This window comes from Schistocerca americana, chromosome X (assembly GCF_021461395.2).
Source record: "Schistocerca americana isolate TAMUIC-IGC-003095 chromosome X, iqSchAmer2.1, whole genome shotgun sequence".
In the NCBI taxonomy this organism is placed as follows: domain Eukaryota; kingdom Metazoa; phylum Arthropoda; class Insecta; order Orthoptera; family Acrididae; genus Schistocerca; species Schistocerca americana.
The window spans coordinates 815,960,830-815,987,084 of NC_060130.1; the positions used below are offsets into that span (position 1 = coordinate 815,960,830).

General features: G+C 39.3%; 1 protein-coding gene across 1 annotated transcript in view; it reads left to right on the top strand.

The window, feature by feature from the left end:
* Positions 1–26,255, top strand: part of LOC124556335 (mucin-5AC-like) — a 341,354-nt gene that overhangs the window by 271,772 nt on the left and 43,327 nt on the right. Inside the window, exons 13-15 of the mRNA XM_047130305.1 lie at positions 5,686–6,183; positions 7,669–7,791; positions 19,068–19,420. Of these exons, the coding sequence (XP_046986261.1) occupies positions 5,686–6,183; positions 7,669–7,791; positions 19,068–19,420 (974 nt within the window). The remainder of the gene's footprint in view (positions 1–5,685; positions 6,184–7,668; positions 7,792–19,067; positions 19,421–26,255) is intronic.

A 26,255-nucleotide genomic window follows, 5' to 3' on the forward strand; every position in this document is an offset into this window, starting at 1 on the left:
TGCTAACTTTTGCCTGTCAATATTTGTGTGCTCTTTTTTGAACCTAGAGGTCAACCATCTCTGTTTACTCTGCATTTTCTGAATTTTTTTTATTAAGCAATGGAGGGTCCTTGCCTCCCGACATACACACAGAGTACACATTGGAATACTAAGAGGCTCCATAATGCACCTAACATTGGAGCTCCCGATAACTAGTAAACCTCTCCCCATGTGCCTGCTCAGACCCTGCAGAAGTAGCAGCCATTTGTCCACTCACATGGTTAATGGCTAAGAGCAGATGGCCAGCCTCCAGATTAAGTATTTGCCTTGAGCAACACAGCTGTGTAACAAGCCACCACTCACCCTGTGGTTAGTGCGGATCCCCCACATTGGGTACGCTGGAAAGTGCCTTGACAGCAGAGCCTGTGGGCAAAACAAGTGATACCTGACTTGTCCCATGTGATGTGCCAGTTTCTCCACTGTCACCACACCTAAAAGCAGCAGCCCTCAGATGGGCATAAGTGTCTTCAGCCGTTTGTAGACTGTGGCGAGCTGCTCCTCCGTCTCTGTGCACGACCCCCCCCCCCCCCCCCCCACACACACACACACAAACTTAACAACCTCCCAAAAAGTGTGGAAATAATTTAGGAATTAAACTAAGAATGCAAACAAGCCTCCTGGTGCTTCACATGCGAGTGCTACCAGCAGACCAAACAGTGGTAATAAACACAGAATAAATGGGTGAGCCGATGTATTACACAGTGCTTGTTGAAGACTTTGTAGTTTGGTGGTCCTCGTATCTAGAGCTCATATTAATGCCACAGGAGTTAAAATTCAGCATGGGATACAGTTATGCTTGTGATCGGTCTGAAGAAATATGCTACAATATTTTAACAGATATCTAAACAAGGGACTTTACACTGCTTTGTTGAAGAACACCGTCATTATTTCTCATTTAATAAGGATGTAATGATACCAGTACAACTAATTGCTGCGCATTTATGTTCACTTGTGTCAAAGGAATAAGCTCTGAGTGGATGGTACAATGTGGCATGCTATGGGTCCTTGTGCATTTGATGTCATTCCACTCATAATAAACATTCCATTTTTAGGCAGCTGTATTGGAAACACATTGTAAAAAAGTACAGTAGAAAATTTTTGGTATTATTGGACGTTTTTATAATTATGGTGCTTCACACTTGCTCTTTCTGTGGACAGTTCCTAAACTTCCAGCAATGCTTGCTTACATTGGGCTTTTTCTGAAGCTGATTGCATTTAGAAACATGCTAGTCCTCTGGAGAATACTTGAAATAAATCTATAATGTAACATATAAAGTAGATATTCAAATATGGTAATCTATATTTGTTTTCATTTCCTGTTGTTTAAATAAAAAAAAAAAAAAAATCAAATATTCCAGGGAGACTGAAATATGCCATTGTCAAATCCCTATTTTAAAAAGATGATGGGAGAGATGTCAGTAACTACTGACCTGTTTTGCTGCTGACATTTTTCAAAATTTCTGGACTAGTATCTCACTTGAGCTACGGTAATATCCTCAGCAAATCACAATTTGGGTTTCTGAAGAGTTGCTCTACTGAGAATGCCATTTACATCTTCACTCACCAAATTTTACAAGCATTAAAAAATAAAATAGCACCAGCTGGTATTTTCTGCGATTGAAGCTTTAAGGGATTGATAGTATAGCCAACGAATGGACAATAGTGATTCAAGCAGTGTAGTCTGGGGACATTATTCTGACTGGGGAGCAATCATGTATGGAGTGCCCCAAGGCTTAATTGTAGGTCCACTATTATTCCTCATAATGTAAACAATCTTCTGTCTAATATACAAGAAGCAGAATTAGTTCTTTTTGCAGATGACACTAGTATTGTAATCAATCCAACCATACATACAGAAACAGTGTTCTTAAAAGTATCATTGAGTGACTTTCTGTGAATAGTCTCACCCTCAGTGTTAAAAAAGACACAACATATTAAGTCCTGCACATATAGGGGTACTACACCAATGATAACTGTAACACATGGTGAGGCAATAATAAATAGGGTGGAAGCTTCAGAATTCTTAGGTGTCCATATTAAAGTGGAAAAAACACATGTTGAAACTCTTAAAACAATTTAGTTCAGCCACATTTGCACTTATAATAATTCTATGAGAGAAACAAATGAGTACGTTGACATATTTTCATTCAACAATGTCATCTGGAATAATGTTTTGGGGTAAGGAAGTCTTCATTACTCAAAAATGTGCTGTAAAAATATTGTGTGGTGTTCACCCATGATCCTCTTCTCAAAATCTGTTTAAGGAGTTCGACATTCTGATTGCTGCTTCACAGTATATTTATTCCCTCATGAAGTATGTTGTGTATAATTTGCTGCAGTTCAGAAAAAGGAGCAATAATGTACATAATTGCATTATCAGGAGGAAAACACATTCATTACTCCACGTTAAGGTTATTTGTAGCACGAAAGGGGTGCACAATGCTGCATCTGAAATTTTTGATAACATACCCAGTGACAGCAAAGTAAAATTTCAAAAACAACTGAAAATTTCTCTTATTGCAATGTGTAAGGGTATGAATTACTAACTCACATACCTCTCTCTCTCTCTCTCTCTCTCTCTCTCTCTCTCTCTCTCTCTCTCCCCCTCTCCCCCTCCCCCTCCCCCTCCCCCTCCCTCCCTCCCTGTGTGTGTGTGTGTGTGTGTGTAAGTAAACCTATAAATTATGATGTGAATGTAAACTGACTCATTCCCCATTTTTATGATATATCATGCAAATAATCCATGAAACAAGAAATTAACATGTGGGGCCTTGAAAGAACAAACAGAAAAGACTTGTTTTATATCTAATTTGTGGGATAGAAACTGTATAGCATAAAAAGCCTCTCCAAGAATAAAGTGTGATGTACAATAAAAGTAATTTGTACAAAACTGCAAAAAGATGGGTGGAATACAAGCAGTTAAATAAGTAAAAACAACAGTTGAACAGTAGGAAGACATGTAAAATGACAACTTGAGCTTAGCGGCTCGGCTTACTAGCTTTTATTCTTCAGAATGGATGTGTGTACACACACAACATTATCCTGGCATTGTGGTCTGAGTGGGGCTTTTGTTGTGCTACGATGGTATCACAATGTTACTGCCTCTGTGGCATTTGTGAGAACATACTTGGGAGCATGAGTTCGTAAGCTGAGCTGTTATTTTAAAGCTCTTTTTTGTGCGGCTGTCCACTACTCACTGTCGTCACTACATGGTTGTCTGTAGTCAATCCATAATTTTTTAAGCAATTAATCGTGTTAATAATATGTCACAGTTTGAAAACAGTAACATATATAAACAAAAATGGCGTCTTTAATTTATGGCATAACCTTAGTCTGGTGCTTAGAAAAGCAAATTATGCCAAACGGAAGTTTTTGTATTTGTAGATAGAAAATACTTTGTTAGTTACTTAAATTTTAGAAATGCCAGCTTGGAATCTCAACAATATAAGGTAAAATATACACTACTGGCCATTAAAAGTGCTACACCAAGAAGAAATACAGATGATAAACGAATATTCATTGGACAAATATATTATATTAGAACTGACATGTGATTACATTCTCACACAATTTGGGTGCATAGATCCTGAGAAATCAGTACCCAAAACAACCACCTCTAGCCGTAATAACGGCCTTGATATGCTTGGGCATTGAGTCAAACAGAGCTTGGATGGTGTGTACAGGTACAGCTGCCCGTGCAGCTTCAATACGATACCACAGTTCATCAAGAGTAGTGACTGGAATATTGTGATGATCCAGTTGCTCGGCCACCATTGACTAGACGTTTTCGATTGGTGAGAGCTCTGGAGAATGTGCTGGCCAGGGCAGCAGTCGAACATTTTCTGTATCCAGTAAGGCCCGTACAGGACCTGCAACATGCGGTCGTGCATTATCCTGCTGAAATGTAGGATTTTGCAGGGATCGAATGAAGGGTAGAGCCATGGGTCGTAACACATCTGAAATGTAACGTCCACTGTTCAAAGTGCCGTCAATGCGAACAACAGGTGACCGAGACGTGTAACCAATGGCACCCCATACTATCACGCCGCGTGATATGCCAGTATGGTGATGACGAATACACCCTTCCAATGTGTGTTCACCGCGATGTCTCTAAACATGGATGCGACCATCATGATGCTGTGAACAGAACCTGGATTCATCCAAAAAATGACAAAGCCATTCGTGAACCCAGGTTCGTCGTTGAGTACACCATCGCAGGCCCTCGTGTCTATAATGCAGCATGAAGGGTAACCGCAGCCATGGTCTCCGAGCTGATAGTCCATGCTGCTGCAAACGTCATTGAACTGTTCGTGCAGATGGTTGTTGTCTTGCAAACGTTCCCATCTGTTGACTCAGGGATCGAGTCGTGGCTGCACGATCCGTTACAGTCATGCGGATAAGATGCCTGTAATCTCGACTGCTAGTGATACGAGGCCGTTGGGATGTAGCACGGCATTCCGGATTACCCTCCTGAACCCACCGATTCCATATTCTGCTAACAGTCATTGGATCTCGACCAATTCGATCAGCAATGTCGTGATACAATAAACCACAATTGCGATAGACTTCAATCCGACCTTTATCAAAGTCGGAAACGTGATGGTATGCATTTCTCCTCCTGACACAAGGCATCACAACGACGTTTCACCAGGCAACGGTGGTCAACTGCTGTTTGTGTATGAGAAATCAATTGGAAACTTTGCTCATGTCAGCACGTTGTAGGTGTTGCCACCGGCGCCAACCTTGTTTGAATGCTCTGAAAAGCTAATCATTTCCATATCACAGCATCTTCTTCCTGTTGGTTAAATTTCACATCTGTAGCACGTCATCTTCGTGGTGTAGCAATTTTAGTGGCCAGTAGTGTAGCTTGCTACTTACTTAAAGATGACACGTTAAGTAGGAGACAGGCGCAATGAAAAGACTGTTACATATTCAGCTTTTGGCCAAAGCCTTCTTCAGAAAAATAAACACACAGGCATTTATTCACACAAGCAAACACACCTCGTGCACATATAACCACCATCTCCGGCAGCTCGGACCAGAATGCCATTAACATTGTAATACAGTGATGATTAGTCAGCTTAATCTGGTAAAAAAAATTGTGTGTTAATTGTCTGTGTCATTATAAGTAGAAGTTAAGAACTTCAGCTAATATAGCATTTTGTCTTATTTCATGATGCTGTACTTTGTTACGGTTGTGATAGCTTCACCACCATAAAGTATTGTTGTTACTTAGGAAAAGCAAGACTTATTATATTATTATTATCATCATCATCGTCATTATTATTATTATTTTGAAGTCATTAAATGAATACTGGGAGTGGATAAATAATGTTTACAGTCAGTTTTGAAAGAGGAAGCTTAGAAAGACAGTCCAAGGATTTCATACAATTTTGTTAGACTACTTTTTTTCTGTAATTTCCTGTAAAATGTTTAAAATAAATGTGTCCTTAATCTTGGAGTAAGCATTCATTTCCATTACTGGGCTGTCTGGTTGTGACATGTCAGCATATTTGTAATCAGTATGTTTTATGTTTCACAAGTACTTACAGGTTTTTATTTGTGGTTGTTGTTGTTATTGTGGCTGTTTACCTTTTACAGGAAAGAGGCATAATATGCATATTCATTTCAATTATTTCCCTACAGGTAACCCCACAAAGCACACAGTTACCAGCTGTAAGGTATCACCATCAGATTGGAAATCAGATTATACCTCTCACCCCGTCGACTCCTCCAAAAAATCCGAGCGGTGTAACTGTTCTTAACTCACTTGCTGCCTCTCCCAATCTTGGTGTTAGTAACTGTTTTACCACTGATTTTACATTCACCGCTAATGCTTATGCTGCTGCTGCTGGTTTTGCTGCTGCTGCTGTTGGTAATACTAACACAGTTGTTTCAACATCTGCGAACACCGTAACCTCAACTACCCTCGCTTCTACAGTCACCTGCTCTACCATAAACATTAATACAACTGCCTCGGCTACAGCAACTAGCAATTTACCCACTGTGACTCCAGTGACCACTATTGTAGATACCACCAATAGTGCTGGCAACAGTGTGGTCACAAGCCCTCATGTGATTGCCAATAAATTAACTAATTTCAATTCAAACATAAATGATGATAAAGTATTTGTTAATAATGCTGTAACAACCACAGTTACCACTTCTGCATCTGCTGTTGCTGTTGCTGCTGCTGCTGCTGCCGCCGCTGCTGCTGCTGCCGCCGCCGCTGCCGCCGCTGCTGCTCTTACAACAATTACTACTACACCTCCACCTACTCCAGACTCCTCTCCCAGCTCTCTAGCAGTTACTACTAATAATCTAGCTGTATCAAATACTGTAAACACTGCTACTGGTACACCTGCCTCTATTTCCACTACCATTGTCATGGCTAAAGGTACCACCGCAGGTGACCTTATTCCCGCTGCAACAGTTACCACTATTGCCGCTACCACCACCACCACCACCACCACCACCACCACTAATACAACAACAACCACCACCACCATCACCACAGCAGCGACAGTCACCACTGCTAGAAGTAATGTTGCTGTTACTGCCGCTGTTGCTGATACTGCTGCTGCTCCTACTACTACTACTACTACTACTACTGCTGTTGCTGCCGCTGCTCCTACTACTACTACTACCACCACAACCACTACTACTGCTACTGCTACTGCTACTGCTACTGCTGCTGCTACTACTACTACTACTACTACTACTACTCCTGCTGCTCCTGCTGTTGCTGCTGCTGCTACAACAACAACAACAAGTACTACTACTACTACAACAACTGCTACTACTACTACTACTACTACTACTACTAACAATAATAATATTAATAATAATCCTGCTTCTCTTTCTGCTTCTACTTGCACCCCCAACACCAACACTAGTACTACAAGTACCTCAACCATACCCACTGCTACAGCTGCTGCCATTAACATCCCTCCAAACACCATCTCATCAGCCACCACTGTTGCTAATGCTACTATGAAATTTACTGCCACCAGTGCAAGTACCACTGGTGGCTCTGCCATGATAAGTGTTAATATCAGTTCTCCTGCCCTAGTTTCCATATGTTCATGTGACAGTATTGTTATGACAGACAGACAGTGCAGATGTGTTAATCGTGGTGTTAACAGTACCGTTAATGGCTTTAATCAATCACACAATTCTGCAAATACAGCGCTGGAGACAGTGCGCCACACAGCAACACAGCAACCACAGCAGCTTAATTACTACCATCCTCAGAAACAACAACAACAGCAGCAGCAGCAACAACAACAACAACAACAACAACAACACCAGCAGCAGCAGCAACAGCAGCATCATCAACAGAAACAGCAGCAACAGCAACAACATCCTCAAAAACAGCAGCAACAGCAGCAGCATCTGTTGCTGGTAGATGTATCAGCACAAATCAGTTCTCACATTACTAGTGGCAAAGTAACAGATGCAGAGTCAAAGTTGCATTTGCAGCAGTCAAATTCATCCGGCACGTTACAACCCCAGCTGCCTCGTCACAGCCATCATCACCATCACAACCATCACCACCACCATCATTATCACCACCACCACCATCACCATCACCACCATCCAAACCTCCCTCATAATCACCCTGCCAATCAGCAACCTCATTTACAACAGCAGCAGCAACAGCAGCAGCTTCAGCAATCTGTTGTGCCAGTACTGCACGGAACAAAATCGTCAGCAGTTTCTGAAAAAGGAACGTCACCAATCCAAGTACAGGTATATAATCTTACTCATCAAATTTGTGTATTCATAGCAGTAGAAATCTTAGAGGTCTGTGTAGCATCTTGAATGGGTGTTTGTAATAATTGCCTTCATTTGGGTAGTATTTCCCTTTACATTTCATTGTATCCTCAGGCTCTATGTAGTCAACCATTATATTTTTTATAACACAGAGACAGAGCTAAGATGTATTGAAGAAACATTTGGTCTTCAGATGCTTGTTAAGATTTAAGTGCAGGCTGGAGCCTGTGGTAGTAATTTAGTACCTTTAAATCTTCTGTTGTTGTTGTTGTTGTTGTTGTTGTTGTTGTTGTTGACGACGACGACTATAGGTGGCTGTTGCTGTTGCTGTTGCTCCACCTCCACCTCCTCCTCCTCCTCCTCTTCATATTTGTACTTCCTCTACTATTACAGCTACTTTAGTGACAGTAATGAAATAATATGTACAATATGCAGAATACTCGTGTATTCATTCAGTTTCAAACTGCTTAAATTGTATTTTTCCCCCTTTTTGATTTTGCTGAGGGTATCCTGTTTTGAGTTATAGCAATATATTTCTGCCCCACTCCCTTTGTTTAATTATTAAATAAATGATACAAGATGCACGTGGTTTTAAACTTCATTCACATTAATTTATTATGTATTTATCAGTGATTTACATTTCTGTACTCAATTAAATGATAAATAGCCAATCCATTTCAAACATATTCATGCCACTTAATATTAATGTGAATTTTCTGTGGTGGCAAGATAATATCTGTTATCATCTCCACCCTTTGTTGTTTGTGAACATCTTATTACAAAACTTCTGATATCTTTGTGCTTGTGGTGTTGGTGATGGCGGTGTAGACTTGCACAGGTGCATGCATGAGTATTAACAGTTTGTATATGCTTGTTTTGGTAGTGAAATGCATGATTTAAGATGATATGCAGAATTTCTATAGTGATATCTGTTTTTATATATGCTCTTTCCATTTTTATTGCGTAGAAGTGCTGTACTCTAGAAAAGTGTTATGTAATAAAGCAAATGCTTATTTGGTGTGTAGTTGCTTTTATATTTAATTTATCTGGATAACTGGTGAAATCATGATATCTACTTTATTGTTCACTTCACATCTGTAAATAATCACGGTCATTAAAAATTTACTTTGAATTACACAAAATAATGATGTTCATGCATTGCAAACTTTTGTTGTTTTCGCTGCTGCTGTAATACTATTACTTCATGTTAAATTTCAACTACAGTCTGTGTTACACTACTTGACGTGTGAAGAATGAATTATTATAACTTGTCATTGAATATTTTTTACGTAGTATGCTGAATATTAATTCCTATTCTATATTTCTTTGTGCTGTGAACAAAGTATGTATGCAGCAGGAAAACAATCTGCCAGAGTTTATTTTAGTGCTTTCAGTACTTCGCATGTAGTATGTGATGAAGCATACAGGAGTGATTGAAAAATTTTGTATGTATCGGTGGTAGCCATCCTTGTGCCAAAAAGGACAGTTTATTATTGTTGTGTGGAAAGGACGATGAAAGTATTGGAGTTGTATGTGCTATTCTGTTTTCTTAATGTACAATGTTGCATAACCAATTATTTCCTGGCGCAAGTTTCTTGTATGGACTCTGAAATTTAACTGGTGATACAAGATCCAGTAACTTTCGTTGATAATCCTAGCATTTCATAAACAGTTCAAGACAGTAAAATTATTTTCTTAACAAGAGGTAGTACACAAAAGTGGAAAATGCAGGGTTATTTATAAGTACCTGCAGGATTTCAGACGACAAATACGTGAAATCTAAGAGACGTACAGAATATATGTATAAAGTATCCACTGTCTTGTTGTAATTGTGGTATAAGCCATTGCTGCAGCATCTGCAGGTACACAAAATCAGTCAGTTTTCTCTGCAAAGAAAAATTGTCCATTATATTTTCAAGAGGAAATGTGACAATAGATGTTAACTTTAGTTAACTCGTGAATGTGTTCCACAATCTTGTGTTGATCTTCTGTGTTCCAAACATGCACATTATGACACTTCATCTGTCTAAATACTCAAAATGGTGCATCTTTGCCGGAAACTGACTACTGTGCACAACAAACTTTGTACAGTAGCTGCTGCAAGTTATTGCAAAAGAAAGAACCTCATTGTCTTGAGTAGTTAACACATGTAACAACTGCAGCCAATATGGTTTCACACACACACACACACACACACACACACACACACACACACTTCTGTTGAATGTGCCAGGCAGTTAATTGGGGGGTAGTTCCTTACTCAAGCCTGCCATCAGTTTCTTTGGGCTCCTGATGAATGATTCCTGCATACACTCCCATCTTCTTTGCTGGCTGTCCATGCTGGCCTGTTTTCTTCACATTACATAAGCAGCCAGTTTCATTGAATGTGTTGTACCACCCAGAGATTGTTTTGTCTGGTAGAACTTTTATCTGATATTTGGAATGAAATCATCACTGAACCTCCACAATTTACTCACACAGCATGAGGACACTAACCATACACATCATTCCATTATACGCTGTATTCTAACACACCTGCCCGTTAGTGATGCACTTCGCACCTACGCCATGGCATTTATCATTAATTGAAATTTGGAAAGATGCTCTGTACGCTGATACATGCCAATTTTCTGTACATCTTTTGAAACTCAGGCGATACTTCTGTGTAGTGCCGTATAGTTATAATGGTTAGTACTTGTACTTTTTGTTTTGTGATGGTATTGAAATGTTTATGGTTTTGAGAATGTCGTCGTCACATTTTTAACAATATTAAATATCTCTAAATAGGAGTTTTAAGTAGTACAAAATGTATTAATGTTAAAAAAATACAAGGAAAATTATCTACATGCTGTGCATAAAGTCTTTTCCCCGATTACAAAAAATTACTTCTAATGAGCTATGCTAGATACAGCTATGTGATTTGTTGCGAATGGTTGCTGAACTCTCAGAAACTGTTTTACCTGGGTGTGTGAGAACTTAACGTTGCACCTCAGCTTTGTGAATTTCAACTATGGGTTGTGTTTTAACTAGATGGTGCCCTACCACACTGAGGGTTATTCATTCACCAATTCTCGGATGAAACCTTTCCTGACAGTTATCAGTAGAGACTGTTTAACTTCGTGGCTAGCAAATTCACCAGCTGTAACATTTCTTGACATTCTTTTTGTGGGGTTGTGTGAAAATATTCATTCCACCATAAATATGGGAATCTTGTATAGGCAGTGATGGAATAGATGTTGCAACAATATGGAGATAAATTTATTATTATTGCCTAGATGATCTGTGGGTAACAAACAGAGCACATGTGGAAGCATATCCATAAAAAATAACTTTGAAAACTACCATTTGCGACTAATCACATACCTGTGTCTAACATAGTTACTTACGAATAAATTTTAGTAATCAGGAAAAGACTTTATGCTCACTCTGTATGTGTGATGTTTGAAGCTGCAGTGTACATTGCAGTTTCGTCTCAGTTGCCAAGCTACCATCAAATAATGAAACTTTGAATAGTAATAACAAAAGCAAATCACACCATTTGGAGAGAAAGGATAAGTGTTTCATTGCCTTGGCAGTGAAGACAATCAAAGAGTACTAATTGTACATCTAAGTACTTTGTCGTTTGTGTACTATTATTTGTCAAAATCCCCAGAAACACAAAATTGCCTAAATTGACTTGTGAAATTTGATGGAAACTCAAAATGTAGAATTCTTCTTCCAATACTTTTAATTTAATTTCAGTTTGCCCACTAGTCTGTTTCAGATTTTAAATCTGTAGTGTAATTCTAACAACTACTACTACTACTACTACTGATTCATATCCCCTCTCATCTAGACTAGACGTTATAATCTCTCAGACCAGAGATGTAGCCTTTACCAGCCGTGAAATGGAAAAAAAAGTTTAATGTATGTCAGTTAGAATATCAAGGAAATTGATTGTGTAGGTCTTATAATGAGGTACCTTTAGTATCCTGGGCCCATTGTGATAAGAGGATTAGAGAGTTTTCTGAATGTTCAATTTTCTCATGTGATCATTTTCATGATATTCTACTTGTTCTCAGAGGAAAATTTGAAAATCTGTTAGTCTTTCTATGTTGTTGCTGTCTTTAACTCACTTTCATATATCAGAAATGTTCTTTGGGAGTTTGCTTTTGGAAATGTTGTCTGGAAGTTTTGTATTACATTTTCTGATTTTATTTCAAATGTCACAGTTACTCATTCAGTAATGCTGACTGATGTGTTCAAGCAAAAGCAACAAAACTTCTGATTTACCTGTTTACAAGTGACAGTTTTCACTTAAATTTTTCAAATAGTGGTTTTGGCTGTTAGTTACTATCGCTGGTGTAGCCCTGGCATTGAATGGATTGCCATTTCTCCATATGTGATTTGTGTTGTCATCATTTATATTTTGTCTAACAGAATATGACAGTATTACTAAACAATAAAATGGGGGTCATTTCATAATAATCTTTATTTTTATGTCTTATAATAAATACTTTGTAATGTTGTGTAATTCATTGACATAATATTTGGGCTTGGTAAGGAAATGTCTACAGATGAGAACAGTCTGTCGTAAGTAGACTGAATGTTCAGTTGTTGTAAATAAATGTTGTCATGCATTTCACACAAATTCTCCATAAAAGTCAAAACTGTCAACAATGCCGATCCTTATTTTTGTGACGATAAAAGTTATCAAAGAAATAATGGAGACACACAGGTGCAAGTGGTATAGTAGTGCCCACTGTGATAACATTGGCACCAACAATCATATGTCATCTGCAACATCTTTGTCGTCGTCATGATGTATAGTATGGGGCATATTCTTATGCAGCCTCCCATTAACAAGGTTTCTAATTTGCATGGCATCTTTAATTGAGATACAGGCTACACATTACTGAGTGTGTCAGCACGCAGCCTAATTTCCACAGCCTTTTCAATGAAGCTACAGCTTCACACTGAGTGATATATTTCTGTGACAATCGGTTGCTTGCTTCACAAATACAGTGTTGGAAATTGTCATGAGCTGGGAATTTTATGGAAAATTAATGTAGCTGTTGCACTGACAACATTTATTGATACAACTGATCATGGTTTTTAAACTACTTTAGGAAAGACCCATGTTAGAGTGAAGATAGCACAATATTGTAGTGCCTGTGTTGTTCAGGTATACAATGCAATGTTCCTTCAGACATGCATGCCTGTCTGAAGGAACTGGTACTGTGGTGACTACAACCATTGTGAAATACATAAAATGTATTCACAGTTGAAAATAGTGACAACTAACAGACATAAGACCCTGCTAGGCCTAAGACTTAGGGTGACACTACAGAAGATAGTTGCTGAAGACATACTTTATTTTGAAATATTAATGTAGATTACCTGCACTAGGGCTGTGTAAAGTGCTGTTGCTGTGTCAGTGACAACTCTTAGGGAACAGGCACAGAAAATCAAGGAAGGAAAAAGGATAAAATGTATATACACGTAGGACAAAACTCCTTAATGTGCATGTGATTATCACATGCCTTCAGCTTCTTGGTGACTGGGATCACATTAGCTATCTACATCAGAAGTAGTCCCTTATAAACGTCCACAGCCATGTGCAGATCATTATCCATGCCTTGGCCCTGAAAACTTTGCTTTTTTATAATCTATTTCATGTAGCACTAGTTCCGTATGCACATCATTAATAATAATAATAATAATATAACAATACTTCACTTTGAGTATACAGTAGGATAAAGCTAGAATCAAAGAAAGGATAAAAATGTGTTAACTATTGCAATTTATATTAAAAGAAATCTAAATTTTACCACCATTATTTACTATTTGTAGTGCTTTGCATAATAATGGCTTTTTTATGTATTTGTTGGCAAGATGAGTACCCCTAAAGAGACATCTAACACAGCATACAGCCATTATGTATGACTTGGACAGCACAACAGATCAGTGTGACAGAACCACTAAATGACATTGGCGTCTCCATTAGTTTCAAACTATGTATGGCTACTAAACAGAAACTTTACTAATGAGAAGAAGATAAGAATAGCTATTAAAATTGGCCAACCAACTACTTGACATGAACTGTGATTTCGTATGCAAGGTTTTTGAAGTCTGGTTGCCAGAGTAGAATGCCAGTAGGCTAGCAGTAATTGTAAGACACATTGTTTAGACAAGAAATGTGGAAATGCTGTGCCACTGTGATTTCAGTTTCTATCCAATTTAAAGGTGCGGCTCTCACTGAGGCGATACAACATGCAATACGACACATTGCGATAAAGGTCACACAACACGATGCTTACCGTTGAGATATTTGTGTTCCCACTGGGACGATACAATATGTGATATGATAAGATACGTGATGGGACTCGCGATATGACAAGTGACAAGACTGCACGAATCACGTTTCAGTTTCAGTTGCAATCATGAGCTCTTCTGAAGAGGACATTATTATGACTTATCATTTTTTAATGCTCATAAAACTGAAAAAGAAAGGATGTGCTGGATGCACCAGTACAATGCTATAAGTATCAAACATAGTTTGGCTGTGGTCTCTCATGAGGCTTCTCAGCATGAACACGAATTCTCCAAAATGAGTCCAGGCAGTTTCCACTTTTTGGCGCAACTAATGTCAGCTACTCCTACTGAGAAGCTACTCATTACAATAAGGTAAGTTGGTGATCGTGTTGAATGATGTGTAACATGCCACCATGAAAAGTTTGTTTTTGTTAAGACCACCTAGTATGGCACTTTATTTGATGTGATAGATTTATAAATAATAGTAACAAATTAATATAGCCAGGATAGTATATCTACAACTGCTCAATTTGACAAAGTAGTACACGATTAAGCTTGAAGAGTATTCAGAAGAAACACTGGATTTGAAGTGAGATCAGTCACCATTGATAGTGTAGCAGTGGGTGGTGAATTCTGAGAGCGGTAGACAACGTGTTTTAAGAACCGGAAGAATCGGAATTTAGCTCAACTGGTGACTGTTTGTGTCTTTTTATTTCAATATTTCAGTAAGTTTTTCATTTACAGCTTCAGCTTATAGCGGCTGCATACGAAAATGAGAAACACGAGGCAGCTTCACACTCCGCATAGCAAGCGGCAGTAGTCTTGCGTGTGGCACTTAGCTGCCGACCTTGACGCAGACAACCTCTGTCTTCACTGCAAACCTTTCAAAATATGCACTGTAGGTTACATATTTGTGAAGTATCACAATAACTTTGGGCAATAGCAAAAAGATGTGGTGTGGCACTATAAGATGTGAAAAAATAAGTTTTTTACCAAGTAGTTTCCTTAGATTGAATGAGAGAGCCGGCAGAATGGAGAAAACATGAAAGTCAAAAAACCATGGTTTTTAAGATTTGCTGAGAGACTGAGAAGAGAGACGGATGTAGCTTGCTTCATTTGCATAAAACAATTTCTCTAGGCACATTTGATGACCCTAAATTTGTATCGTACAATACAGTTGCACAGAGCAACTGGCATTCCCTGTTTTGCCGGGCGATATGATACGGATGTGTGTCCATGTCGTATCGCTGTCATCCCATTGTGAACCAGTTCAGTCATTTCAGTTACTTTTGTATGCACTCCACCAATGCTGGTTGCTTCTGCATTGTATCACTAGTCACAATGCGTATCGTATTGCCTCAGTGAGAACCGTGCCTAACAAGTAACAGTAAATGGACTGCTTAAAGTGAACAAAAATGATTGCTCGTACAGTCTCATTCAGAAACTGTGTACAAAGTTTGCCTGCCCTTTATACAGATTTACTTCGAAGCAAACAGGAAGATATTCAGAATCTGCAAAAATGTACATGCATATCACACAGCTAACAATGTAGGCACTGATTTCACAGTTGTCTGTCAAAAAATAAGGATAAGATGCACGTGTATTGTAGTAAACATAATTGTAGTTATACCAAAGTGAGGTTAAAGACAGTGTTTTTAAAAGATTCCGTGCTTAGAAAAAGATTGAAATCTCTGTTTGCTGCAGTCTAATGCCCCAAATTTTTTAAATCGTTCAAGTACTAAACATTTTCAGATCTGTTAAAAATAAATGGAAGGTATGCTAAGCATAACCATATCTAATTAATATTTTACAGTACATCTGATAAAACAAAACAGTGCTTAGGATACCAGAATAGTTGAAGAGCAACCAGTCATTTACTTGTGTCGTGTGCAGAGTCTATGGGTGACTAAAGTACACTGAATTAAAACATGTTATGAAGAAATTTGGAAATTTGGTAGTCTATGTGTGGTGTCACAAGATGACAATGTAATAATGTCTAAAGTAAAACAACTGCAGATATAAAATTACAAACGGTGTACAAAACTAAATGACACTAGAAAAGTATCTTGCAATTCACAGATCGAGCATGGTTTATACACGGAAGAGCCAAAGAAATTGGTACACCTGCCTAATATCGTGTAGGTCCCCCGCGAGCACCCAGAAGTGCTGCAACCCGACGTGGCATGGATTTGACTAATGTCTGATGTAGTGTTGTAGGCAACTGACACCATGAATCCTGCTGGAGTGTTCATACATTCGTAAGAGTATGAAGGGGTGAACTCTGTAGCAATTTTGGACATGTGAGGTGTCGCGTTATCCTCCCGGAATTGCTCAAGTCTGTTGGTATGCACAATGGACACGAACGGATGCAGGTGATCAGACAGGATGCTTACATATGTGTTACATGTCAGAGTCATGTCTAGACATATGAGGAGTCCCATATCACTCCAACTGCACATGCCCCACACCATTACAGTGTCTCCACCAGCTTGAACAGTCCCCTGCTGACATGCAGGGTCCATGGATTCATGAGGTTGTCTCCATACCCGTACACGTCCATCCGCTCAATAGAATTTGAAATGAGCCTCATCTGACCAGGCAACATGTTTTCAGTCATCAACAGTCCAGTGTCGGTGTTGATGGGCCCAGGCGAGGTGTAAAGCTTTGTGTTATGCAGTCATCAAAGGTACACGAGTGGGCCTTCAGTTCTGAAAGCCCATATTGATCATGTTTCGTTGAATGAGTCACATGCTGACACTTGTTGATGATCCAGCATTGAAACCTGTAGCAATTTCCAGAAGGGTTATACTTCTGTCACATCGAACAGTTCTCATCCGTTGTCGTCGTTCCCGTTCTTGCAGGATCTTTTTTCAGCTGCAGTGATGTCAGAGATTTGATATTTTACTGGATTCCTGATATTCACGATACACTTGTGAAATGGTCATATGGGAAAAATCCCCACTTCATCGTTACCTCAGAGATACTGTGTCCTATTGCTCGTGCGCCGACTATAACAGCACGTTCAAAGTCACTAAAATCTTGATAACCTACCATTGTAGCAGCAGTAACCGATCTAACTACTGCACCAGACACTTGTTATCTTATATAAGCATTGCCGACCGCAGCGCCATTTTCTGCCTGTTTACATATCTCTGTATTTGAATACGCATGCCTATACCAGCTTCTTTGGCACTTCAGTGTATTTTAGCCTTTTGTCTTGAATATGTTATTTTATACTTCATTATCACCATTCTTTTGAAAGGAGAAATTTATTCATGACCTTTGATGTCCCGCCAACAGCCTTTCCACAGAGGTAACACCAGTTCCCGTCGGATCCCCAAAGTTAAGTGCTGTCAGGCTTGGCTACCACTTATATGAATGACCATCTGGGTCTGCCGACTGCTGTTGGCCATTGGGGTGCACTCAGCCCTTGTGAGACCAGTTGAGGAGGTACTTGATTGAGAAGTAGTTTCTCTGGTCGTGAAAACTGACATTGGGCTGGTAGTGAGATGTGACCACATGCCCCTCCATATCTGCATCCAAAGGCAGAGGATTGATGATAGGTAGGAAACACTGGGCTTTCCGAGGTCTGTTCGAGTCGAGTTTAGATGATTCCGGGTTCCACCTTGACAGTTTGGCTGATAAAAAGAATGAGCACTTTTGAATGGGGCTGCGACCTCAAAACTAACCCCAAAGAGTGTAATAGGAATAAATATAATAAAAGCAGAAAGTTTAACTGTGGAACTGCTATTTCGAGAAAAGAAAAAAACTATTTGATAGTGGTATTTCACCAAGAGGGCATAATTTTCCATGGCTGTGGATCAGGTACATGATGCAGCTTAACTCTTGCTGCATCTGATCTCATTGAGTACTAGTGTAAAGAAAACAGTGTGCTAGCATTCATAGTGAAATGTGTGTAAACAGAGAACTAGTGTGAATGATGTCACACACTTGCAGTCTACAAGAGGTATGAAAGATAATGTCTCTTTATCTTTGTTACTGACTATATTTTATGTTAAATTGGCACTCCCAACAGTAATGACTAAATGTTGTGTTACTTTGGCACTGCGACAGTAACAGATGTATTCTCATGTATTGTGGAGCTCTGTATGGGCTTCTTTGCCTTACTGATTGATGTGTCACAGGGTATGCTCCCAATGAATCGCAGGGGAAGTGTGAAAAGATTCAAAGGCTAATCACCATATGAACAAAACGTCAACAGTAACAGTTTGTTGGTGCTTGCATACACGCGACTAATAATTGCTTTATCTTTCTCTGTTCCCCCACAAATAATTCATTCCACAAATCTTTCCTCCTGCCATGCACTGAACCTCTGGCAACTGAATCATGGGAGGCAGCATCATAAAACTGTTAAAAATCATGGACATTAAGACTTTTTGTAGTGTAATTTGTTTCTTGCAAGTTAGGAATAATACTGTCAGTGCTCCCAAGTTTCAAAACTGAGAAGCTGACTTCTTTGAAAATTTTGCTTGAATGTGTATTATATGTTTGCCATAAGTTGTATTGCATGATCTGTATGATTTTTGTTCTAACAAAATGCTTTACGTAAGATATGGAGTAAAAACTTCTTAGATAGAAGTACAACATAATTTTTGATTGCTTGTTGAACATAATTCACTGTGATGGTTTTGCCCTTCTCAGGTTTTTTTAAATGTCTGCATATGACTTACAACTAATAAATATGATGTAACAATAATATAAATGGTTCAAAGAACTTGTGTGGTCAAGGCAAATGTACCTTTCAAATTTGAATGTTATCGCTATTTCCCACTAGCCCTTTTTAATTTTTGTAAAGGGCTTTTTATATATTGCCAGAGTAAGTTGTTGTTGTTGTTGTTGTTGTTGTTGTTATCAGTTGAGGATTAGAGATTAAGTCTTCCTTCATATATTAATACATTTTCTGAAAACATTTTTATGTTGATAACTTTTTTTTGCAGGTTGGAACACAGACATGCATGCCACCAGAAGAATTTCCTCAAACTTCTGCGCATATGAGTAACAGAACATCTTGTAATGGATCACCGAATGGCCAGCAGTGTACATCAAACACATTTCTGCCATTAAACAACAATAAATCTGCGCTTACCTCTAGTAGTAAAATTCTACCTAATCACACGTCAGCAGCACTAAAATCCGTACCAAATACTGTGTTTACAAATGGCAGCAAGTCTCATGCAGTATCATGTGCTGGTGGACCAAAGCCCCAAGCGAATTCCTCTCCTGCGTCTCCACCACGTGGTACTAAACGTTCTGCTACAAGTCCGTTGCGGTCTATAAGCAGAAGCGACCTGTGAGTACTTTCTTATTTTAGTTAAAATAATGTGTGAATGAAATTCCTGTTAGTTATTTGAGCAACTTGTGTGTGTGTGTGTGTGTGTGTGTGTGTGTGTGTGTGTGTGTGTGTGTGTGTGTAATCTGCACAAAAATCTGTCATTTCGACTTATTACTCCCTGTTACTTTCTGTGTGTGTGTGTGTGTGTGTGTGTGTGTAATCTGCACAAAAATCTGTCATTTCGACTTATTACTCCCTGTTACTTTCTTCTGGTTGTGTGTAATATATCAACCCTAGAGAGACAGCTTCCTTTTAAAGCATGTTGTATGTCATACCATAACATATTCAGGTTAGTTACCAAAATAATATATATATTTGCTGCACTGTGAAAGGCGTAACTTAGGTGAGAATGTTAGATGACTTCGAGAGAAAGCAGCTTATGTTTTTCACGTTCTTTGCAACGAATTTAATGTGGAGGGAGGAAGTATGTGTGAAATGGAATGTCCTGTTGACACAGGTGTCATTTGTGACAAAACGGTGTGAAACTGATAACTGCATGAAGTGTAGCCTTTTGGTCTCAGAGAAAGTGATTGTAGATGAACAAATGGTGTGCAACAGAATATAAACATTATGGTCTGACTGTTTTACAATCTATGCTGGGGCTCTTGTCAGCATAAAGAATGAGTCAATGATACACATGCCAAAAAAAGTGTTGAAAAATCAGTGCAGTGTGATGGGTAGCCAAAGATTGTTGATCAACTTGAAGAAATTACAGGGGCATCAGGTATTCACTACAAACTGCCTCCATTGATTCACAAAAACTTTGAATTTGCATTGAAGTGTCAGTTAACTGAGTGAAGAGTTTTTTTCGGTTCTGGGATGAAATATATGTTACCAAGTGTGCTCCAGTGTGAAACAAATTATTATTCATTGCATTCACTGAGGGATCTTCATGATACAAATTGGTATGTGGGGCATTTGTTATTGAAGTGTATAATTGTGGCCACATGCACTAGTTGTGCAGAAAAATTCTCAAAAACAGCTATTTTTTGCTGCGGGTTGCTCCTATGTTTTGCATAACAATACACACCCAGGTCTACAGACACTTCTTGGAAGTTGTTCATCAAGAAATAGAAGAATTACATTGAAGGTCTATAAAGCAAACTCCTAGCAGGTAAACACAGTGGTGAATAATTTTATGTAGTGTATTATGTACTGTAAATAGTACTCATTAAATATTGTGTGTTCAGGGAAGGAGAGTGGTATGGGAGTTTTAACAGTAGTTCTTTCATCAATAGATTTCTTTCATTTGTTTACAAATGTATGGTTATCACATAAGTAGTTCAGCACATTTACGTCAACGTATATACTCCGCTAGCCAATTTACAGTATGTGGTGAAGGGTACCCTGTACCATTACTAGTCATTTCCTTTCCTATTCCAGTAACAGATATAATGAGCGAAAGACAACTGTGTATATGCCTCTGTAAGAGCCCTAATTTTGATTGTCTTCAGGATCCTAATGCAAAATATATGTCGGGGGCAGAATCATTCTGCACTCAGCTTCAAATACCAGGTCTCAAAATTTTCAGACTAGCTTTCCTCGAAAAAAACATCACCTTCCCTCCAGGGATTCCAATTTGAGTTCATGAAGCACCTCTGTAATACCTCAGACCTATTGGTAACAAATCTTGCAGCCTGCCTCTGAATTTCTTCAATGTCTTCCTTCAGTACAACCTGGTGGGCATCCCAAATACTCCAGCAGTACCAAGAATGGGTCGCACTTGTGTTTTATATGCCATCTTAAAGAAGATGAGCTACACTTTCCCAAAATTTTCGCAATGAAATGAGATAGACCATTCACATTCCCTAGTCCAGTCCTTACGTGCTTTTTCCATTTCATATTACATTGTAATGTTACATCTAGGTATTTAATTGCTACTAATGCAGTAGTTGAATATTATGGGATTGTTTACCCTAGTTATCTGCATTAACTTACATTGTCCTAAATTCGGAGTGAGCTGTCATACATCAAACCATCTAGAAATTTTATCTAATCATCTTGTATCCTCCTACAGTCACTCAATGATGACACCTTCCCATACACCACAGCATCATTATCAAAGCGATGCACATTGCTGCTCACCCTAACTGCCAGATCATGTACGTATGTGGAATGTGACAGCTATCCTATTGCACTTCTCTGGGGCCCTTGTGATGATACCCTTGTTTCTGATGAACACTCGCTATTGAGGACAACATACTGGGTTCTGTTACTTAATAAGTCTTCAAGCCACTCATATATCTGTGAGCCTATTCTGTATGCTTGAACCTTTGTTGATAGTCTGCAGTGAGACACCATGTCAAATGCGTTTCAGAAGTCTAGGAATATAGAATCAGTCTGTTGCCCCTCATCCTTGGTTCATAGAATATCATAGATATGAGATGTTAATGAATAGGGGTCGCTTTGGTGCGGCGAGCAAGAAGTTAGGAATTAAGGTCTGATGGGAAGCATGTCCAGATGGCTGAGGCAGTTAAGGCAGTTGTTCCAGAGAAGCAGAGCATCTGGGTTTGAATCCTGGACTGGCACAAATTTTCAATTCTTGTTGCGTTGCCGCAATGTGATGCATGGCTGGAAGTCATTATTGCCTTCCTATCTTTTTCCCATCCCACTCCCTTGCACCCCCATTATTCATTTAAAGGTTATGTGAGAAAAGGGTAAGTTTAATTTTGCATGAGCAGTGCTTTCTAGATCCATGCTGAAATTTGGACAGAAGCTTTTCTACCACAAGGAAATTTATTATAGTGGAACTGAGAGTGTGTTAAAAGTTCTGTGCAAAGTGATGTTAAGGAAATGAGTCTGTAATTTTGTGGGTCCCTTTTTCTTACCCTTCTTTTATACAGCAGTCACTTGCACCTTTTTCCAACTGCCTGGGACTTTGTGCTGAGTGAGAGATTTGTGCTAAATGGAAGCCAAGTAATGAGCCAATGCCTTAGAGTGCTCTTTGTGAAACTGAATTGCAGTTCCTTTCAGATCTGGTTATTTGTTTGCTTTTAACCCTTTGAGTTGTTTCTGTATGCCAGGGAGGCTTATTCCTATGTCCTCCACATGGGAGTCTGTGCAATGGTCAAGTGACATTATGTTTGATGATTCTTCTGTGTGAACGATTTCTTAAATATGAAATTTAAAACTTTGGCTTTCCTTTCACTATCTTCTAATATGTTTTAATTGATTTTTCATAGGACCAGAATTTTGTCAGGTTCTCATTAAGATCTTTTGCTAAGGTATGATAGTGGTAGTTGTATATGCTTCCCACGCTGATCTTCGTACAGCCGCATGAATTTTTACTATCTTGTGCCTGTCAGCATTTGCGCATTCCCTTTTGAACTGAGAGTGCAACAGCCTCCTAAGCATTTTCTGAATTTTGTTCTTAAACCAGGGTGGATCGAAACATGTTTAATCACTTATTCGGCGCATTCTTCTTCAGAGAAGGATTTACAATCCTGTAAACTTTGTCCACACTTTCTTGAAGTCCATTATACTGGAAGTAAATGATACCAATTCATTGTCGAAGTGGGATGCTAATTACTGGTTATGTGCTCTTTGTAGCAGAAATACTCTCCTAGCCCTCTGGATTGAATTATTAACTTTACTAACCACTGTTGCTATGATATCAAGGTCACTATTCCCTCTCTATATAATGATACCGTCAATAATGTCTGGCCGGTACATAGTTAAAAGGTCTAAAATATTTTCATTGCGTGAGCTGTCTCACTAGCTGTTACAGACAGTTTTTGGAAAGCGTGTTCAGAAGTACATCGTAAGACTGTCTGTATGTACCTCCTGCAATGAATCTGTAAATTCCCCAGTCTATAATGGTAGGTTAAATTTGCCTCCAGCTAATATTGTATGATCTGGGTATTTCTGCAGCACTGACTGTAGACTTTTTTAAAATGACTCTAAAGCTGTCACAATAGAATTGGATGGCATTCCACAATTAACTCAATTTCACCTAGACCATTTAATACCCAACCAGGTACTTCACTGTCAGGCTCAAATTTGACCTCAATAGTTCAATGAATCTCTGAATATCTCAAAACTTTATACTTCGGGTTTCAGTTAACTCTCAGTCGCAAGAATAATTTCCTTTAGGGCGGTAAATTCAGGAACTTCGTTACACATACTTCAACAGTTTACTGATAAAATTTTGACAGTCAAAGTGTCATTACTCTGAATGCAATCTGGTGGTTTTGCTGTCTGCATGTCATCTGGCGTATGTTCATCAGAATACCTCAAACCTACTGCCTAGCCTAAAAAATCCCCATGTCTACTACACAAGTACTCTGCTACTCAAGTAGCTGCTTCATTTGTGTAGAGCCTACCTGCCGTACCAAGGGGAGGCCTTCAATTCCCCACCTGGTAATGCCATGATCACCACAGAATCGGCAAATTCTTTGGTTGAGATCCTCTGTTCGGCTCCAAACCAAAGACCTCGATCAGTTCTGTGAACAATGCTGTAATTGTGATCTCTACTTCTACCCTGCATGCGAGGCCAGTAGCCTTCACCACTTCCACCAGCTCCCTATATGAAATGAGGACGGCCCCAGAACCCGAGCGACAGGTGCTTGGATCAAGGAACAGTCGGAATTGTAGTTGTAAATTGTTGTAGTTGTGCTGGGAAAGTCCCCGACCTTCAAGTGCTAATAGAAAGCACAGAAGCTGGAATCGTTATAGGTACAGAAAGCTGGCTAAAGCCTGAAATAAGTTCTGCAGAAATTTTTACGAAGTCTCAGGAAAGATAGATTAAGCAGAATTGGTGGTGGAGTGTTTGTGTCTGTCAGTAGTGGTTTATATTGTAGTGAAGTCGAAGTAGATACTCCGTGCAAATTGGTATGGGTGGAGGTTATACTTAACAGCCGAACTAAGTTAATAATTGGCTCCTTCTACCGACCCCCAGACTCCAATGATATAGTTGCGGAACAGTTCAGAGAAAATTTGAGTCTCGTAACAAATAAATACCCCACTCATACAGTTATAGTTGGTGGTGACTTCAACCTTCCCTCGATATGTTGGCAAAAATACTTGTTCATAACCGGTGGTAGTCAGAAAACATCTTCCGAGATTGTCCTAAATGCTTTCTCTGAAAATTATTTTGAGCAGTTAGTCCACGAACCCACGTGAATTGTAAGTGGTTGCGAAAACACACTTGACCTCTTAGCCACAAACAATCCAGGGCTGATAGAGAGCATCAAGACTGATACTGGGATTAGTGATCACAAGGTCGTTGTAGCTAGGGCTCAATACCGTTTCTTCCAAATCCACCAGAAACAAACGCAAAATAATTTTATTTAAAAAAGCGGATAAAGTGTCACTAGAAGCCTTCCTAAGAGACAATCTCCATTCCTTCCGAACTGACTATGCAAATGTAGACGAGATGTGGCTCAAATTCAAAGAGATAGTAGCAACAGCAATTGAGAGATTCATACCTCATAAATTGGTAAGAGATGGAACTGATCTCCTGTGGTACACAAAACAGGTCCGAACTCTGTTGCAGAGGCAACGGGAAAAGCATACGAAGTTCAGAAGAACGCGAAATCCTGAAGATTGGCTAAAATTTACAGACGTGCGAAATTTGGCACGGACTTCAATGTGAGATGCCTTTAATAGGTTCCACAACGAAACATTGTCTGGAAATTTGGTAGAAAATCCAAAGAAATTCTGGTCGTATGTAAAGTAAACAAGCGGCAAGACGCAGTCAATACCTTTGCTGCGCAGTGCCAATCGTACTGTTACCGACGGCTGTGCCGCTAAAGCGGAGTTATTGAACGCAGTTTTCCGAAATTCCTTCACCAGGGAAGATGAATGGAATATTCCAGAATTTGAAATACGAACAGCTGCTAGCATGAGTTTCTTAGAAGTTGATACCTTAGGGGTTGCGAAGCAACTCAAATCGCTTGATACGGGCAAGTCTTCAGGTCCAGATTGTATACCGATTAGGCTTTTGACACTGTTCCTCACAAGCGACTACTAATCAAGCTGCGGGCTTATGGGGTATCGTCTCAGTTGTGCAACTGGATTCGTGATTTCCTGTTAGGAAGGTCGCAGTTCGTAGTAATAGACGGCAAATCATCGAGTAAAACTGAAGTGATATCAGGTGTTCCCCAGGGAAGCGTCCTGGGACCTCTGCTGTTCCTGATCTATATAAATGACCTGGGTGACAATCTGAGCAGGTCTCTTAGGTTGTTCGCAGATGATGCTGTAATTTACCGTCTAGTAAGGTCATCCGAAGACCAGTATCAGTTGCAAAGTGATTTAGAAAAGATTGCTGTATGGTGTGGCAGGTGGCAGTTAACACTAAATAACAAAAAGTGTGAGGTGATCCACATGAGTTCCAAAAGAAATCCGTTGGAATTCGATTACTCAATAAATAGTACAATTCTCAAGGCTGTCAATTCAACTAAGTACCTGGGTGTTAAAATTACGAACAACTTCAGTTGGAAAGACCACATAGATAATATTGTGGGGAAGGCGAGCCAAAGGTTGCGTTTCATTGGCAGGATACTTAGAAGATGCAACAGGTCCACTAAAGAGACAGCTTACACTACACTCGTTCGTCCTCTGTTAGAATATTGCTGCGCGGTGTGGGATCCTTACCAGATGGGATTGACGGAGGACATCGAAAGGGTGCAAAAAAGGGCAGCTTGTTTTGTATTATCGCATAGTAGGGGAGAGAGTGTGGCAGATATGATACGCGAATTGGGATGGAAGTTATTACAGCAAAGATGTTTTTCGTCGCGGCGAGGTCTATACACGAAATTTCAGTCACCAACTTTCTCTTTCGAATGCGAAAATA